The sequence below is a fragment of the Bufo bufo genome, chromosome 4, assembly GCF_905171765.1.
Source record: "Bufo bufo chromosome 4, aBufBuf1.1, whole genome shotgun sequence".
Lineage (NCBI taxonomy): Eukaryota > Metazoa > Chordata > Amphibia > Anura > Bufonidae > Bufo > Bufo bufo.
Window position 1 is genome coordinate 279,836,266 of NC_053392.1, and position 19,783 is coordinate 279,856,048.

At 43.5% G+C, this 19,783-nt stretch overlaps 1 protein-coding gene across 1 annotated transcript in view; it reads left to right on the forward strand.

Moving 5' to 3' along the window:
- LOC120998109 (collagen alpha-1(XIX) chain-like) overlaps positions 1 to 19,783 on the forward strand; it is a 378,018-nt gene that overhangs the window by 126,998 nt on the left and 231,237 nt on the right. The window contains exon 13 of the mRNA XM_040428629.1: positions 2,208 to 2,252. Within this exon, the coding sequence (XP_040284563.1) occupies positions 2,208 to 2,252 (45 nt within the window). The remainder of the gene's footprint in view (positions 1 to 2,207; positions 2,253 to 19,783) is intronic.

Consider the following 19,783-nt stretch of genomic DNA (forward strand, 5'->3'; position numbering starts at 1 on the left):
AAGTCCCAAAGTAGGACAAAAAGGAAAGTGAAAAAAAAATTGAAAAAATAAATTTTCCCCCCCAAAAATTTAAAGTTTCAAGTAAAAATAAACAAAAACATTATTTTCCCCAAATAAAGTTAAAAAAAAATTGCTAAAAAACAGGGGGGGGGGGGGAGTATACATATTAGGTATCGCCACGTCTGTATCGACCAGCTCTATAAACATATCACATGACCTAACCCCTCAGATGAACACCTCTTACCCTAAAGTGCTATATGCACATCTCACTAGGTGTGAACTTCTTCTTCTGTGCAGGCTACCGACTGCGGCACAGTGTCTGACGAAGGCCTACGTGCCGAAAACGTTAACACGAAACTGCCACATGTCTATCTAATGCATAAATAAAAGCATTTCAACTGAAGCTCAACTTCTGTGATCTTTAATTAATTGTATACTGGGGTGGGAACCCTTTACACAGCAAGACCAGTACGGAGTAGCTTTACAGACGTGTTGTTGATGAAGGACATGCAGAGCTTTTTAAGTCCTACGCATCGCCACAGCCCTTCGGGGTCCACCCTCCACCAAAATGATCCAAACATGAAGTAGACACATGGGGAATGTAAAGTAATAACTATTTTTGGAGGTATTACTATGTATTATAGAAGTAGAGAAATTGAAACTTGGAAATTTGCCATTTTTTTACAAATTTTTGGTAAATTTGGTATTTTTTTATAAATAAAAAATATATTTTTTTACTTCATTTTACCAGTGTCATAAAGTACAAAATGTGACGAAAAAACTATCTCAGAATGGCCTGGATAAGTCAAAGCGTTTTAAAGTTATCAGCACTTAAAGTGACACTGGTCAGATTTGCAAAAAATGGCAAAGTCCTTAAGGTGAAATAGGGCCGAGTTAAAGGAACCTTCCCTATTTTTCTTGAGTTATACAATTTGGATCCTGAAAAGCTGGTTCTCGACTAGCCTCGTATTATGGGTCTGAGAGACATACAGCAGAAAAATTATTGCTGTTAAATTGGTCATGGAAGAGCATCAACACCTCCTGGAGGGTGTTATCCTGTCATCGTCGACACTGATGATAAAAATCTGACTTTTCTTCAGTCGGCTCAACGTTTCAATCTTTTTCAGGCCTGGTGGTCACTGTTTTTTGCCTATTTTAATTTTGTACTACATTTCAGCCCTGCGGAGAAGAATACTAAGGCAAGTGCCATCTCTTGTTCTTTTGATTCTGCTGACTTCCTTGACCAAGGGATTAACTGCAATGAAGAAGTCTGCTTACAAAAGAGGCAGATTGCCACTGCACCTATCTCCGGGAGACGGCCTGGTTCTCATTTAGGAATATCAGCGTAAAGATACCCTTTTACAAATCCCCCTTGCTTTCAGGGTCCATTTGGAGTTTTGTATCCCCAAATCCATTCATGTGTCCCTTTTCTTGGTGCTCAATCGCTATTCCAAATCCCCTGTAGCTGTACCCGCTCCAGTCAGTTCTGAAAGTTTGAGGTGAATAGCATCCTGAAGGTGAAAATTGTTCGAAGGAGAAACTACTATTTGGTAGACTGGAAGGGTTTTGGTCCAGGGATGAACCTGCTTAAAACATTAATGCACATCCCTTCTTTAGAAATGTTTTACAACAGTCCTAGCCAAATAAAAAGGGGGTGTAAGGGGGGTACTGTTATGGCAGCAGACCTTGGCAGATATTACTCCATTCCTCCCACTGAGCTTGGCTGTCAGATTGCTCACCATTCATTTTTGCCTTTTGCCATCAGGGTAGCAGAGAACGCATCAAATTTCCATATACAGATCTCTGATAACAGTAATTAAATAGTTGTTGTCCATTGCATTACATGGGGTGAGGGCAGAAAAATTTGTTGAGGAGGTAAGCAGTTTGTATTGTGGTAGTAACATTTATTAACTTCTTTCAAATGTTATTTGTTGATGTTGAAGGGGTTCTCCAGGATTTTTAGTGGATGGAGCTGTTTACTGTAGCAGTGCTCCCATTGAAATGAAAGCAGCACTGCAGTAACCAGCTCCATCCACTACACAGTGGACATAATTGTGTGGTTTTAAGATCTATTTCCAGCTGATTAATGATGATGCTGGTGATCAGAACCCACCAATCTGATATCGATGACTATGCTAAGGATATGCCACCAATGTAAAAATCCAAGAGAGTTCCTCGTTAATGCTTTCTCTTGTCCTTTCTTACAGGGAAATGAAGGTCCTCCGGGCAGACCTGGACCCCCTGGACTACCTGTAAGTATAGTCTACTAAAGTTCTTTAAGTATTATATAAAAGAAAATTGTGTCTAATCGGGTTTTTTAAAATGTAAAGTGAGGGTTATTTTGCTACTTGGCTAGTACAGAATGTAAGCTATTTTATGAGTAAATACTGTTACCTCTCATATGTTGACGCGCACCATACTATATATGGATGATGATGCAGTATGATTCATCTAACAAATTCAGTATAAACTAATGGTGACTGTCGTGTTTGCAATACATGTACCATAATTATTCTTGTGCTGTTACTTCACTTTGCCCATTTATTGCTGAGATGTGACAATCTTTATAGTGCTTTCCTGTATTTGTTATACTTGTAGTGGGATATTAATATGTGCAATATAATATGCTTCATGAAATAAGAATAACAATGTATGTTCAGTAATATTACTATATTTGTTTTTATAGGTATTAATAAAAAGGTTGCAGTAATAAAGGGGAACTGGTGGCTAAGATAATAATAATAATAATAATTAGGGTTGTCCCGATACCGATACTAGTATCGGTATCGGGACCGATTCCGAGTTTTCTCGGCGGTACTCAGCCGCCGATACCCCGCCCCGATACATAAATAGAATACTATAGGCGTAACTATGGGCGGGGCCCGGTGCAGTCACTGTACTCTTACACCGGGCCCCGCCGCTCACCGAAGTATTTATAAACGTGAATCCTTATCCTGTTGTTAAGTTGAACTAACGCTGCCCTCTCCCATGTTCCCCTGTATCCCCCTGTATCCCCACAGCACTTACTTAAGCTTCCATAGCAGGCAGAGCAGACGGCAGCAGTAACGTCACTCACTGACGTAGAGCGCCTGCTCCGCCCACTTTATGAGTGAAGCAGGCGGAGCAGGCGCGCGACGTCAGTGAGTGACGTTACTGGTGCCGTCTGCTCTGCCTGCTATGGAAGCTTAAGTAAGTGCTGTGGGGATACAGGGGGATACAGGGGAACATGGGAGAGGGCAGCGTTAGTTCAACTTAACAACAGGATAAGGATTCACGTTTATAAATACTTCGGTGAGCGGCGGGGCCCGGTGTATTGGGGGACACTGTTATGAGGGGGATCTGTGGATGACATATAGCAGTGTCATCCACAGATCCTCCCCATAACAGTTCCATCCACAGATCCCCCACCAAATAACAATGCCATCCTCAGATCCCCCCACCCCATAACAATGCCATCCACAGATATCCCACCCCATAGCAGTACCATCCACAGATCCCCATAACAGTGCCATCCACAGATCCCCCATAACAGTGCCATCCACAGATCCCCCATAACAGTGCCATCCACAGATCCCCATAACAGTGCCATCCACAGATCCCCATAACAGTGCCATCCACAGATCCCCCATAACAGCGCCATCCACAGATCCCCATAACAGCGCCATCCACAGATCCCCCATAACAGTGCCATCCACAGATCCCCCATAACAGTGCCATCCACAGATCCCCCATAACAGTGCCATCCACAGATCCCCCATAACAGTGCCATCCACAGATCCCCCATAACAGTGCCATCCACAGATCCCCATAACAGTGCCATCCACAGATCCCCCATAACAGTGCCATCCACAGGTCCCCCATAACAGTGCCATCCACAGATCCCCCACATGACAGTGCGTCATCCACAGATCCACAGATCCCCCAAAACGGTCACATGACATTTAAAAAAAGTATCGGTATTCGGTATCGGTGACTACTTGAAAAAAAGTATCGGTACTTGTACTCGGTCCTAAAAAAGTGGTATCGGGACAACCCTAATAATAATAATAATAATAATATTTATTTATACAGTCCCACCATATTCTGCAGGGCTTTACAAATTCATAGGGTTCATATACAAAACAAAGGTAACTGGCTAATATACAACTGAAACACTAGGAGACAGGGCCCTGCTCTCAAGAGCTTACAATCTATGAAGATGGCCAAATAGTTCCTATCAAAAGAAGAGGAACAAAAAATTGCATATAAAGTTAGGAAACACTGTTAAGGATTTTGCATCATGGTCCAAAAACTTACACCTATTAGTGCTCTACTTCATGATATTACTGCTTGAAAACACAAACAGTATTTCTGAAAAATCAAACGTAGAAATAACACTTAGAATAAAGATGGTTCCTGTCTAAACTAGCACACAAATAACAAAAATAACAGAAAGTAACATTTCTAAATTAAGACTGTAAATATTTTAAAAGATGTATCCAATTTAATAAGATTATGAACAATTTATTTAAAAGATTCAATTTGCTTCATGATTCAGACAAAAAACATAGAAAACGGTGCTCCTCACAGATTTTTTTAAACATTATGAGGATGGGGAGAATTTACCAAGCCCTGCACACCACTATTCTGGCTTCAAAAAATTGCAAAATAAGGCTTTGCGACTTTTTGGAGTATTTTGCACAAATTGCGTGCAAAATATTTAACACCATTTTTTTTTTGCATTTTCACATTAATCACTCAAGTTTTGAAAAATGGGTGGAGAAGTGCGTGTGGTTAACTAAGTTAAACAGCTTTACTCCCGATTTATCACTGACACTTTTAACAATTCACAAAGTCACTACATTATAGGTGGGAGGTTCCATAGAAAAACAGGAGTAGCATTGATAGGGAAAAGTATGAAGTTTAAAGATGTAACAAATTTAACAAACAACATGTGAAATTTGATAAATTTTATACAAAGTACTCCCACGGTGCAGGTTCAAGCTAAATTGTCTTTAAATAATACCCTCATGATGAATTCCCCCTATATATTGTTCACACAACATTTGATAACACATAGAAAACTAAACACCTATCAAAACCAAATGACTGTGCTGTGTGTATAATTTTTTCAATGGAGGAGACAGAGTATTAAAAGGGACTCTGTCACCAATTTTGTGCTGCCCCATTCGAACTTTCCATGAACATTCGGGCTCATCATTATGCACTGATGCTGTTTAATACAAGATTTTGGCTGACCAGCAGGGTAATTTAGAAAGTGGTCCAGCATTTTACTAAGGTAATCTGTTATGTTGCCCTTAGTTAGGACACCATAGAACTGGTGACAGACTCCCTTTAAAACATAACTTTTATTCTATGTAGTTAAAACTTACCTTTCAAAGGTATACACATAAATAATACAAACATGTCTTACAAAATGTATATGGTAAACTTTACAAAACCCTTTTACCCTGGTTGTCATGTTTTATATAGCAGCCCATGCTCCTTTTAAGCAAGACCTTTGGTTGGGAGAAGAATAATCCCCCGTATCTAATCTAGCTCTCCACTTCTTTAAAAATGCAGCAATAAACTTGATAAGGGCATCCCTATATGGGAAACTGGCCTCCCAATGAATTTGTTTCCAGAGTAGCCTGAAATTCCTCTGATAGGAAGATAGAATGATGTCAAGACGAATCCAGGTGGATAACCTTTAACCAAGGGTAGAAAAATCATCAGATGTTCTGCAAGCCACCATTGAACATGCAGTGGCAGACTGGGCTACTAGTTCAGCACCAATCCACATGGGTCCACACACCTTGCCGAGCCCATCATCAATTTATATGGCATTGTTATCAAACCTCATGTTCCCCTGTGGTTGGGTCACCACTGGGGGTAGTGCTTATTATAGATTAATAATAGCCTGAAGACAACACTTTTACAAATGGAAGCCTTGTTGATCAGCCACATCTGGCCAGACCTTATATCTCCAATGTTCATCCAATACATGTAGTGGATAACTCCAGAACAGGGAACACCCTATATAATATACATATGCTCTATTAGTGCAATACTGAATATTTATACTAGTTCTACTCTATATCCTAGACATTTAATACATCTTGTTTAAAGATATGTTAGTCAGCCCATAAGAGAAAAGTAGCATGCAAAGGATTTTGCATCATGGTCCAAAAACTTACACCTGTTAGTGCTCTACTTCATGATATTAACAAAGATATAGTGAATCTAAATGATAATTTTAAGCACATTTTACCTTGTCTTGTTTTGGCCACCATATTTAAGCTTGCATTCTCTTTATTGCCATGCATGTACAGTACCATGTAGCCCAGAGATGTCCAACCTGTGGCCCTGTGATCTGCAGCTATCTATCAGGGCATGCTGGGAGTTGTAGTCTTGCAACAGCTGGAGTGCTGCAGGTTGGACATGTGAAACAGAAGATGTTTTTGTCATTGTCTAAAAACCTGACCTGTTTAGTACATTCATTCAAAGATTAGAGGAATGAAAAGTATTGATGTGCTGCATTAGAATCTGAAACCTATATCCAGAACTAATTGACTGATGCAATAATTATTATGCCCAGCTTGCCGCTTTATCTGTAATCCATTTTTCTTACAATTCTGACAGCAGTATTTTTTTAGCTGAATTTTTAAACATTTTAGCAGCCATTGTGCTGATTAATGTAGTAGTTATCTGCTATGAAGACATGTGTCATGTGTCAATCATTTGAACAGAGCAGTGGTCATGCTTACATGGTTTAAAAGTTTTTTTATTTTCATTTCTAGTAGTTATCCAACGTTGCATTAAAGGGGTTATCCTATGACTAATGTAAAAATGAAAATCAGACATCACATAGTACATGACAACCTCTTTCTAACAAAGCTAGAACCAGCCCTGTACCTCACATGGATCCAGAGATCCCCCCCATTCATTGCTCTGTTAGATTTATATCAAGCTGACAGCTCAGGGGAGTGTCTTTTCTGCTGCAGCTAAGGGGGCGTGTCTCAGCTCTCCCTATCACAGCTCAGGAGGCAGTAGGATGAAACTGAGCATGTGCGGCCTTCTCAGTGAGCAGGTCTAGGAAATAAGAAAAAAAATGCAGGTGGCGTTTTGCAGATAAATTTTATTGAATATTTCACTGGCTATGCTAATTTTGTAATTAATGCAATTACAAAAGTATTCAGATTCAGGTGCTGGTTTGAAAATTATAGAATACTTTTTGCGGGACAACCCTTTAAACTTTTTTGTTATTGAATGTAAATTCATTTTAATTTAAATGAATTTTAATGAATTTGAAATCTGCAGATTTCTTAAAATCTCATCCATTTTGCTGGTACTTTAACCACCTCAGCCCCCAGTGCTTAAACACCCTGAAAGACCAGGCCACTTTTTACACTTCTGACCTACACTACTTTCACCGTTTATTGCTCGGTCATGCAACTTACCACCCAAATGAATTTTACCTCCTTTTCTTCTCACTAATAGAGCTTTCATTTGGTGGTATTTCATTGCTGCTGACATTTTTACTTTTTTTGTTATTAATCGAAATTGAACGATTTTTTTACAAAAAAATGACATTTTTCACTTTCAGGTGTAAAATTTTGCAAAAAAAACGACATCCATATATAAATTTTGCTCTAAATTTATTGTTCTACATGTCTTTGATAAAAAAAAAATGTTTGGGTAAAAAAAAAATGTTTGGGTAAAAGTTATAGCGTTTACAAACTATGGTACAAAAATGTGAATTTCCGCTTTTTGAAGCAGCTCTGACTTTCTGAGCACCTGTCATGTTTCCTGAGGTTCTACAATGCCCAGACAGTACAAACACCCCACAAATGACCCCATTTCGGAAAGTAGACACCCTAAGGTATTCGCTGATGGGCATAGTGAGTTCATAGAACTTTTTATTTTTTGTCACAAGTTAGCGATAAATATCTTGGTCAAATGCCAACTTTGTATAAAAAAATGGGAAAAGTTGTCTTTTGCCAAGATATTTCTCTCACCCAGCATGGGTATATGTAAAATGACACCCCAAAACACGTTCCCCAACTTCTCCTGAATACGGAGATACCAGATGTGTGACACTTTTTTGCAGCCTAGGTGGGCAAAGGGGCCCATATTCCAAAGAGCACCTTTCGGATTTCACTGGTCATTTTTTACAGAATTTGATATCAAACTCCTTACCACACATTTGGGCCCCTAGAATGCCAGGGCAGTATAACTACCCCACAAGTGACCCCATTTTGGAAAGAAGAGACCAGAAGGTATTCGCTGATGGGCATAGTGAGTTCATGGAAGTTTTTATTTTTTGTCACAAGTTAGTGGAATATGATACTTTGCATGAAAAAAATAAATAAAAAAAAATCATTTTCCACTAACTTGTGACAAAAAATAAAAAATTCTAGGAACTTACCATGCCCCTCACGGAATACCTTGGGGTGTCTTCTTTCCAAAATGGGGTCACTTGTGGGGTAGTTATACTGCCCTGGCATTTTCCAGGGGCCCTAATGTGTGGTAAGTAGGTAAATGACCTGTGAAATCCGAAAGGTGCTCTTTGGAATGTGGGCCCCTTTGCCCACCTAGGCTGCAAAAAAGTGTCACACATGTGGTATCTCCGTATTCAGGAGAAGTTGGGGAATGTGTTTTGGGGTGTCATTTTACATATACCCATGCTGGGTGAGAGAAATATCTTGGCAAAAGACAACTTTTCCCATTTTTTTATACAAAGTTGGCATTTGACCAAGATATTTATCTCACCCAGCATGGGTATATGTAAAATACACCCCAAAACACATTCCCCAACTTCTCCTGAATACGGAGATACCAGATGTGTGACACTTTTTTGCAGCCTAGGTGGGCAAAGGGGCTCAAATTCCTTTTAGGAGGGCATTTTTAGACATTTGGATACCAGACTTCTTCTCACGCTTTGGGGCCCCTAAAATGCCAGGGCAGTATAAATACCCCACATGTGACCCCATTTTGGAAAGAAGACACCCCAAGGTATTCAATGAAGGGCATGGCGAGTTCATAGAAAAAAAAAAATTTTGGGCACAAGTTAGCGGAAATTGATTTTTTAGATTTTTTTCTCACAAAGTCTCCCTTTCCGCCAACTTGGGACAAAAATTTCAATCTTTCATGGACTCAATATGCCCCTCAGCGAATACCTTGGGGTGTCTTCTTTCCAAAATGGTGTTATTTGTGGGGTGTTTGTACTGCCCTGGCATTTGAGGGTCTCCGCAATCATTACATGTATGCCCAGCATTAGGAGTTTCTGCTATTCTCCTTATATTGAGCATACGGGTAATGAGATATTTTTTTTCCGTTCAGCCTCTGGGCTGAAAGAAAAAAATGAACGGCACAGATTTCTTCATTCGCATCGATCAATGTGGATGAAAAAATCTCTGCCAAAAAAAGAAAAAGGAGGGGAAAGGCGTCTGCCAGGACATAGGAGCTCCGCTGAACATCCATACCCACTTAGCTCGTATGCCCTGGCAAACCAGATTTCTCCATTCACATCAATCGATGTGGATGAATAAATCATTGCCGGGATTTTTTTTTTTATATATACAAAGTGTTTGCCAAAGTATATGAACACCGCCACCTCCTCAGCTCATATGCCTCGGCAAACGTATCTTTTACTGCAGAGGAGAAATCTCGTCTTGCAGCGCCGCATACACCGACTTGCGTGTAATCTGACAGCAGCGCAATGCTTCTGTCCGAATGCACATCAGTGCTGCAGCTAGTCGATCGGTTGGTCCACCTGGAAGGTAAAAAAAACAAAACAAAAAAGAAAAAACCAGGCCGCAACGCAATAAATTTATTAACTTTTGAACAGAACATATTAAACTTTTTTTTAACTTTTTTAACTGAACATTAACCTTTTTACTTACCGGTATTTTTTTTTTTGTTTAGTTTTTTTTACCTTTATAGAACAAACCTCTCCCTCCCCATGGGACAATGTGCAAAGCGCAAATCGCCCAAAGATGTGGCGAAGTACGTTATGCACTTTATCCCAGGTGAAAGGAGAGGTTTGCAGCAGCTGTGAGTGTAAGGGCCCTAATAGCCCTGTGTGCCTGTCCTGTGAGATGCAATCCCTATGCTAGGTGTACCTGTGTGTGGTACTTCCGGAAACACTCTCCATAGCATAGGGCAGGGTGGTCAGGACAGTCAGGACAGAAATAGCGGGTGTCACGCCTTATTCCACTCCTGCTACAGACACGACATCTTTTTCGGGGTGACGGTTGGGTTGAGGTACCAGGAACGACACTGTGGAAATGTCGCTCGTGTAGACGGCTAACTACACTGGTGGATGGGGCCACGGAACCTCCTGGATAAAGGAGGTTCTCGATGATCTCTTCCTGGAATTTGAGGAAGGATCGTGTTCTCCCAGCCTTACTGTAGAGAACAAAACTATTATACAGCGCCAATTGAATTAAATATACAGACACCTTCTTATACCAGCGTCTGGTTCTGCGGGAAACTAAATACGGAGACAACATCTGGTCATTGAAGTCCACCCCTCCCATGAGCGCATTATAGTCGTGGACACAGAGGGGCTTTTCAATGACACGGGTTGCTCGCTCAATTTGGATTGTCATGTCTGTGTGAATGGAGGAGAGCATGTAAACGTCACGCTTGTCTCTCCATTTCACCGCGAGCAGTTCTTCGTTACACAAGGCAGCCCTCTCCCCCCTTGCAAGACGGGTGGTTACAAGCCGTTGGGGGAAGCCCACGCGACTAGTTCGCGCGGTGCCACAGGCGCAAATCCGTTCTAGAAACAAATGCCTAAAGAGGGCCACACTTGTGTAGAAATTGTCCACATAAAGATGGTACCCCTTGCCGAATAAGGGTGACACCAAGTCCCAGACTGTCTTCCCACTGCTCCCCAGGTAGTCAGGGCAACTGACCGGCTCCAGGGTCTGATCTTTTCCCTCATAGATCCGAAATTTGTGGGTATAGCCTGTGGCCCTTTCACAGAGCTTATACAATTTGACCCCATACCGGGCACGCTTGCTTGGGATGTATTGTTTGAAGCCAAGGCGCCCGGTAAAATGTATTAGGGACTCGCCTACGCAGATGTTTTGCTCGGGGGTATACAAATCTGCAAATTTCTGGTTGAAATGGTCTATGAGGGGCCGAATTTTGTGGAGCCGGTCAAAAGCTGGGTGGCCTCTGGGACGGGAGGTGGTGTTGTCGCTAAAATGCAGGAAACGCAGGATGGTCTCAAAACGTGCCCTGGACATAGCAGCAGAGAACATGGGCATGTGATGAATCGGGTTCGTGGACCAATATGACCGCAATTCATGCTTTTTAGTTAGACCCATGTTGAGGAGAAGACCCAAAAAAAATTTAAGTTCGGAAACTTGGACTGGTTTCCACCGGAAAGGCTGGGCATAATAGCTTCCCGGGTTGGCGGATATAAATTGGGTGGCATACCGGTTTGTCTCTGCCACGACTAAGTCCAAGAGCTCCGCAGTCAAGAACAGCTCAAAAAATCCCAGGGCCGAACCGATTTGAGCCGTCTCAACCCGAACTCCAGACTGGGCGGTGAGAGGGGGAACTAATGGTGCGGCTGAAGTTGGTGACTGCCAATCAGGGTTTGCCAGCACCTCAGGGACTCTAGGGGCTCTACGGGCCTGTCTGTGCGGTGGCTGCGACGGGGTAACTAGTGCACGTGCCACCGTACCAGCTTCAACTGCCCTTCTGGTGCTCGCCACGTCACCATGTTGTACGGCAGTGCTGGTACTAGGTCCAGGGAGGGCTGCGCTGCTGGTGTATGCCTCACCACGTGATCCGGCAGCGACAGCCCCACTCTGCTGCTCTTGAAGCGGATCCTGCGTAACCTGTGGTCTAGCGACACGGGGCCGGGTACGCCTGGTGCTGTCAGGGACCTCCACCTCCTCGTCCGAACTTTGGGTCAGAGAGCCACTGCTTTCCACAGGTTCATATTCTGACCCGCTAGATTAGTCAGATGAGGGTTCCCACTCCTCATCCGACTGGGTCAGAATCCTGTAGGCCTCTTCAGAAGAATACCCCCTGTTTGACATTTTGGACTACTAAATTTAGGGGTATTCCCTGAGACTACCCAAGAAAAAAAGCAAGCCTGTCTTACAAAGGGGAGGCTAGCGAAGTACCGGAGGCCGCTGCGGTTGATAAAAAATATCAAAACTGATTTTTTTATCGCCGCAGAGCGTGTAAAATGAATGTGCAGTGATCAAAAAAATATATATTTTTTGTCACTGCGGTGGGGTGGGCGTGGGTGAATGCACGTGTGGGCGACCGATCAGGCCTGATCGGGCAAACACTGCGTTTTGGGTGGAGGGCGAGCTAAGGTGACACTAATACTATTATAGATCTGACCGTGATCAGTTTTGATCACTTACAGATACTATAAAAGTACAAATGCTGATTAGCGATACGCTAAACAGCGAATAAGTGACTGCGGTGCGGTGGGCTGGGCGCTAACTCACGCTAAACTACCTAACCAAGGGACCTAAACTATCCCTAAAACCTAACAGCCAATACTAGTGAAAAAAAAAGTGACAGTTTACACTGATCACTTTTTTTCCTTTCACTAGTGATTGACAGGGGCGATCAAAGGGGTGATCAAAGGGTTAATTTGGGTGCAGGGGGGTGATCTGGGGCTACAGTGAAGTGTTTGGTGTACTCACAGTTCAGTCTGCTCCTCTGCCGGATCCAACCGACGAAAAGGACCAGCAGAGGAGCAGAGAAGCCATATAACAGATCATATTTACTAATATGATCTGTTATATGACTTGTGATTGGATTTTTTGAAAATCGCCAGCCTGCCAGCCAATGATCGTTGCTGGCAGGCTGGTGACGAACTTCTTCTTTAACTTTTGCCGGCCCGCGATGCGCATGCGCGGGCCGGCTTGGAGCGAAATCTTGCGTCTCGCGAGATGACGCGTATATGCGTGACTCTGCGCAGCGCTGCCACCTCCGGAACGCGAATCTGCGTTAGGCGGTCCGGAGGTGGTTAAAATGCTATGGATTTTCCACACGCAAATCTGCGGCAGCAAATCCACAGAGTATACATTCCTTGTTGATGTATCTTTAAAGACTATCGCCCACATTTGCTAATGCGATTGTATACAGAATTTGTCGGAAAATGGGGCAAATTTTGGTGCCCTTATAGTGTATAATGTCAAATTAAGTTTTTGACATGTTTATGCAGTAAATGCACCAAAAAGAATAATCCACTGCATTTTGCTTAATGAGGGAGCATGACTTTGTGGGAAAGGGGTATAACTTAGTAGGAAAAGAGGCACAACATTTTGCTACAAAGTAACTCAACCTGTAGAGGGTAACTATGAAGTTAGACAAGATTGTCTATCCATGAAGCAAATTTAAGTTGCTGTGATAAATCTGGCACATCAGTAGAGTGCCTGTCTATGATTGCACTCTCTTTAGATAGGATTAGGAGATCTGCACCTATATGTCACAAATTATATGTGAGATTGATATTAATTTAGGGTTATCTGGCGAGGACCTGGAAAAAATTGATATTGGGTGTGATAATGCTTTAAGAATTCTCTGACTTCCTTCCAGAAAAAGATAAGAACAGATATTTCACCTTCTCCTTATAAACATAAACATGATTAATTCATACCATATAATTGCATTTTAACCCTTTCATGACCAATGGTCATTGATGCCCCAGTGTCCAGGTCAAAATTTACAAATCTGACATGCGTCACTTTATGTGGTAATAGCTTTGGAACACTTTTACTTATCCACGCCATTCTGAGATTGTTTTCTCGTGACACATTGTACTTCATGATAGTCATATATTTGAGTCAATATATTTCACCTTTATTTATGAAAAAATTCCAAATTTACCAAAAATTTGGAAAAATTCACAATTTTCCAAATTTCAATTTCTCTGCTTCTAAAACAGAAAGTCATACCTAATAAAATATTTATTACTTAACATTCCCCATATGTCTACTTTATGTTTGCATCATTTTGGAAATGTCATTTTATTTTTTTAGGACGTTAGAAGGCTTAGAAGTTTAGAAGCCATTCTTACAATTTTTAAGAAAATTTCCAAAACCCACTTTTTAAGGATCAGTTCAGGTCTGAAGTCCCTTTGTGGGGCTTACATAGTGGAAACCCCCATAAATGACCCCATTGTAGAAACTACACCCCTCAAGTTACTCAAAACTGATTTTAAAAACTTTGTTAACCCTTTAGGCGTTCCACAAGAATTAAAGGAAAATGGAGATGAAATTTCTAAATTTCACTTTTTTGGCAGATTTTCCATTTTATAATTTTTTTTTCTTTAACACATTGAGAGTTAACAGCCAAACAAAACTCAATATTTATTACCCTGATTCCGCGGTTTACAGAAACACCCCACATGTGGTCATAAACTGCTGTACGAGCACACGGCAGGGCGCAGAAGGAAAGGAATGCCATATGGTTTTTGGAAGGTAGATTGTGCTGGATTGGTTTTCTGAACGCCATATGTTTTTTATTTTTGTGCCGATCGTCTTGTGCAGGGGCTCGTTTTTTGCAGAAAGTGTTGAGGTTTTTATTGGTACCATTTTTGGGTACATAGGATTTTTTGATCATTCATTATTACACTTTATGGGGCAAGGTGACCCAAAAATTGGCTGTTTTGGAACAATTTTCATTTATTTATTTTTACAGCGTTCATCTGAGGAGTTAGGTCATGTGATAGTTTTATAGAGAAGATCGTTACGGACGTGGCAATACCTAATATGTATACTTTTTCTTATTTATTTAAGTTTTACACAGTAATAGCATTTTTGAAACCCAAAAAATGATGTTTTAGTGTCTTTATAGTCTGAGAGCCATAGCTTTTTTATTTTTTGGACGATTGTCTTAAATAGGGTATCATTTTTTGCGGGACGAGGTGACGGTTTGATTGGTACTATTTTGGGGGTCATAAGCCTTTTTGTTCGCTTGCTGTTGCACTTTTTGTGATGTAAGGTGACAAAAATAGCTTTTTGGGCACTGTTTTTTGAATTTTATTTTTATGGTGTTTATCGGACGGGGTCTATCATGTGATATATTTATAGAGATGGTCGTTACGGACGCGGTGACACCTAATATGTGTATTTTATTTTTTCATTTTTTTATAGGAAAAGGCAATTTTCTTTTTTCTAATTTTACATTTTTATTTATTTATTTTTACTTTTATTATTTTCACTTTTTTTTTTATCAGTTCCCTCTTGGATCTTGAAGATCCAGTGGGGATGATAGTTGTACTATACTTTTCAATGCTCTTGCATTCCAAAGTATAGTACTTCCAGATTGCCTGTAGGTGGCGGCACTGGACGCCTTTGCCATGGCAACCGGACGCTTTTGCAAAGCGTCCGGTTGCCATGGCAACCATCGGGTGCTGCAATCACAGCGCTGCAGCCCCGATGGTGGAGAGAGGGAGCTCCCTCCCTCTGTTAACCCCATGGATGCCGCAACCGCGGCATCTATAGGGGTTACAGGAGAGTGTCAGCATAGAGCTGACACTCTCTGCTGATGGCGGCGGCTCAGTAATGGAGCCGCCGCCATCGCACACAGCAGGGGGATGGGGGGGGCAGCGCTGGAAAGGGGGGGTTCGGGAGGCTGCCCACAATATCGAGGAAGGCTGGGGCAGGAGGGGCGGCTAGAAAATTAATGCAGGGGGCGGACCGCATGCCATCAGCGCAGGAGAGGGGCACAGATCGTCGGGGCACAGATCGTCGGGGCACAGAGGGGCACTAAGGGCTTGGAGGGGCACAGATCGGGGGGCATGAGGAACACTATCGGCTTTCAGGCTCTGATCTGCAGAGCGCAGATCAGAGCCTGAAACCGGCATTTTAACACTGCCGCGATCCGATTGGTTAGTCTGCACAGACTAACCAATCGGATCGATTGCCGGCAAGGGGCCACTCTGATTGGCCCCTTGCTGGCATTACTAGACTGTATGCTGTCCGTGACAGCAGCAGGGCAGGGGCAGAAGCTTTAATCCAAGCGCTTTGCAGCGCTTGGATTAAAGAGCTGCCATGACGTCTATACACGTGGTAGCTGCACGGGGCATGTGCAGCTATCACGTATATATACAGATTGCGGTCGTGAAGAGGTTAATGACAAAAATTGAATATGACAACAAAAAAAATTTGTTACAAAAAGACTGAAAATATTCTTTATTTGTAATAATATGAATATTAAATCTGAATATTTGGGTCAGAGATGATTCCCCCCCCAGTTTTTCTAATGGATGAAGCAGGGGCGTAGCTAGAAATGCATGGGCCCCATAGCAAAAAAATTTCATGCCCCCCCCATCTCCCACCCCCACATATCTATCGGGCCTCCCACCACCTCTTCCAGAGCTCCCACCCGAACACCTATCCTAGATCTCCCACCGCCATGAGCTGCGCTGGAGCTCCTCCTTCATCCCCATTATAGTCAATGGGGATGAAGCAGCGGTCCAGCGAAATAGCGGCAGGACGGATCCGACAGGCTGAACAGCCTGCCGGATCCGTCCTGCCGCAAGTGTAAAAGTACCCTTAGTCTGTCATATAAGAAGGGAGGGGGATAAACCCCAGAACTAGAGTGTGCCCCCCAAAAGAAGGAAGGGGCGTCCTCCTTATCACTGCTGGCATCTCTTTTTAACTTCAGATCATCAGACTCTCACTTACTAATTACAGCACACACCTCTGTAGTGTCCACCATCAGACAGGGGAGGGAAGAAACCCCAGTTGGGGGGGAAACTCTAGTTCTGGGGTTTCTTCCCCTGTCTGATGGTGGACACTACAGAGGTGTGTGTGCTGTAAATTTGTAATTGGTGAGAGTCTGATGATCTGAATTCTGAAGTTAAAAAGAGCTGACTGCATACCTGCAATGATAAGGAGGGCGCAGGGGCCCCAAGAGAAGGAAGGGGGCAGGGGCCCCCACACCCTCCTTCACTTCAGGTCTGCAGGCAGCTCTTTTTAACTTCAGAATTCAGATCATTATCAAGTTCAACATCATCACGATACTGTAATGATCATCATAATCTTCTGAACCTTAGTTCTAAGTTCTAACACTTACTTTTAGACTGAGGCACACTGGCACAATCAGAACAGAAACAGCTGTAGCCACAGGCACAGGCACAGAGGCAGGACTGGAGACAGTAGAGTGGACGCCAGAGTGGAGTGGAGACCACTGACCAGTTGAGGAGGAGGGAGCAGACTGGAGAAGGGTCAGACTCGGACCGGTCACCGGTCCCACCACAGCGCAGGCAGACTGAGCTGAGGCACAGGCTGGCAGCAGTGAGACTGACACTCTCAGTCAGTCTCAGACACTGCTGCAGCGGGAATCGAGGCCACTCCCTCCTAGACTCCAGGACCAGGTATAGTACACAACCCCGTGACCCCGGCCCCCTCCACCGCGGCCTCTCTCATCTGCTGCCCGGCCCCGTCGTGCCCTCACTGCCCTGCTCTCTCCTGACTCCTTCTCCCCGTCCCCAGCCAGGCCCGAGCCGGCAAGTGGATGTAAAGAAAAAAAATATATAAAAATCAACAGGCCCGGGCGGGCCCCCAGTGGCGTAGGGCCCCATAGCCACTGCTATGGTTGCTATGGCGATCCCTACGCCACTGGGATGAAGTCATTGATTTTCCATGACCAGCTGCTGATGTATAGGAATGTAAAGTATTGCACATTGTTTCAGAAAAAATCTGTAATGATAACAATGCATGTCTCCAGAAATGACAATTACTGTAACAGCTGGTGTTCCACAACATGCGTATTGTTAATTCTTTGGTTAAATATGTACTTTGTTCTTGCCTAATTATTCTCCAAGTCCTTCCGCCTTTTTATTTCCTGTCTATATCTCACATTCAACAGTAAATTTATGCTTGGCATATAAATTGCCAGGATGGGGGAGAAAAAATCTCAGCGGATCTTAGTTGTAGGCTTTTATCAGGATTTGTTCAAAAGAATAAAGTAAACTTTAACATGAACTTCAGTATAGATTACTACTTTGTAGTTTATGCCATCTTAAATGGTGATACATTGCCAATTAGTGCCCGCCCCTTTCAAAGTGACCACCAAGGCGGCCTGCCCTCTTAACAGTAACATCCACAGCGCCCTCCCCTTTACCAGTGACCTCCACAGCGGCCAGTCCTTTATTTGTGACCTCTACCCCCAGGGTAGCTAAGGGGGTGCAGTTGATGTGGAGCAAGACACAGCAGCAGAAGAGGACTCAGGCGAGGAGGTTAGCAAAGAGGATGGCGTAGGAGAAGTAGAGGAGGTGGCAGCAGGCCTGCCTGCAAGTCGTGGCAGTGTCACCAACTCCTCTGCAGAGCCACGCATTCCATGCTTGGCAGCTGTAAAACCTACAAACCTCTGGACCTCCTTTTCGTTCTTTGGGGCGGGCCACTCAGTCTCGGCCTGGATCTTCCGGGGATCCATACTTAAGCCCTCCAGGGAAATAATATAGCCGAGGAATTGGGTGGAAGTCTGTTCAAATTCACACTTCTCCAATTTACTATAGAGAGACTGTTCACAGAGTTTCTGTAGCACCCTGCGGACATGCCCACGATGTTGTTCAAGGTCTTCTGAGAAAATCAAAATATCGTCCAGATATGCTACCACAAATTGGTCAAGCATGTCCCTGAGGACGTCGTTGATAAAATGTTGGAAGGTAGCAGGGGCATTGCAGAGGCCGAAAGGCATGACCAGATACTCGAAGTGACCATAGCGGGTTCGGAAGGCGGTTTTCCACTCGTACCCCAGGCGAATTCGGACCAGGTTGTAGGCTCCTCTGAGATCCAGCTTAGTGAAGACGCCCGAAGTCTCTCGAGGAGTTCAGAAATCAGGGGGAGAGGGTACCGGTTCTTCACAGAAACGTTGTTGAGCTTTCGATAATCTATGCAAGGGCGTAGAGAAGAGTCTTTTTTCTCCACGAAGAAGAAGGGGGCCCCTGCAGGAGATGTGGAAGGTCGGATAAAACCTTTTTTTAGATTTTCGTCTAAGTACTCCTTCAGGGCCTTGAGTTCCGGCTCGGAGAGGGAGTATATACTGCCGAAAGGTATTTCGGCTCCAGGTAGCAACTCAATCGGGCAGTCATAAAGCCGATGCGGGGGCAGTTTGTCTGCATTTCTCTTGTCACAGACATCCTGGAACTCCGATATTGAGGGGGTAAAAGTTCCTTGGTGGATAGTCTGAATATGGTAGGTTCTTCAGGCGGAGGAGGGACGGATTCACACAAACAGTTCTGAGAATAAAAGTCCGAGTGGAACCATATGCAGCAGGCGTCCCAGTCCACCGAGGGGTTGTGGGTGGCCAACCAAGGGATGCCTAGGATCACTGGAAACTTAGGGGAGGCGATCAGGGAAAAGTGAATGGTCTCCTGATGATCGGATTTGACGAGGAGTTGAAGGTCAGCGGTCTGGTGCGTAACCGGCCCAGAAGAGAGCGGAGTCCCATCGACGGTTTCCAGATCAATGGTGGGGGCTGCCCTGGTTACCAGTGGTATGTTGTTCTCATGGGCAAAGGTCAAGTCCATGAAATTTCCGCTGGCCCCCGAGTCAAGCATTGCAGAGCAGGGAAGCTGTCATTCCCCAATGGTGATAAGGATGGATACAATGAAGTGGGACCCGGTACCTGTAGTGTCCATGGTTTCAGAGGCCAAGGGTGAGATTGTGGCCTGTTGTAATTTCCGTAATTTAGTCACAGCCATGGTTCGGCAAGTCTTATTGGGGCACCTAATAGCGAAGTGCCCTGGCTCGCCACAGTAAAGGCAATGGCCTGCGGCCAGTCGTCTCTCCTTTTCAGCAGCCGA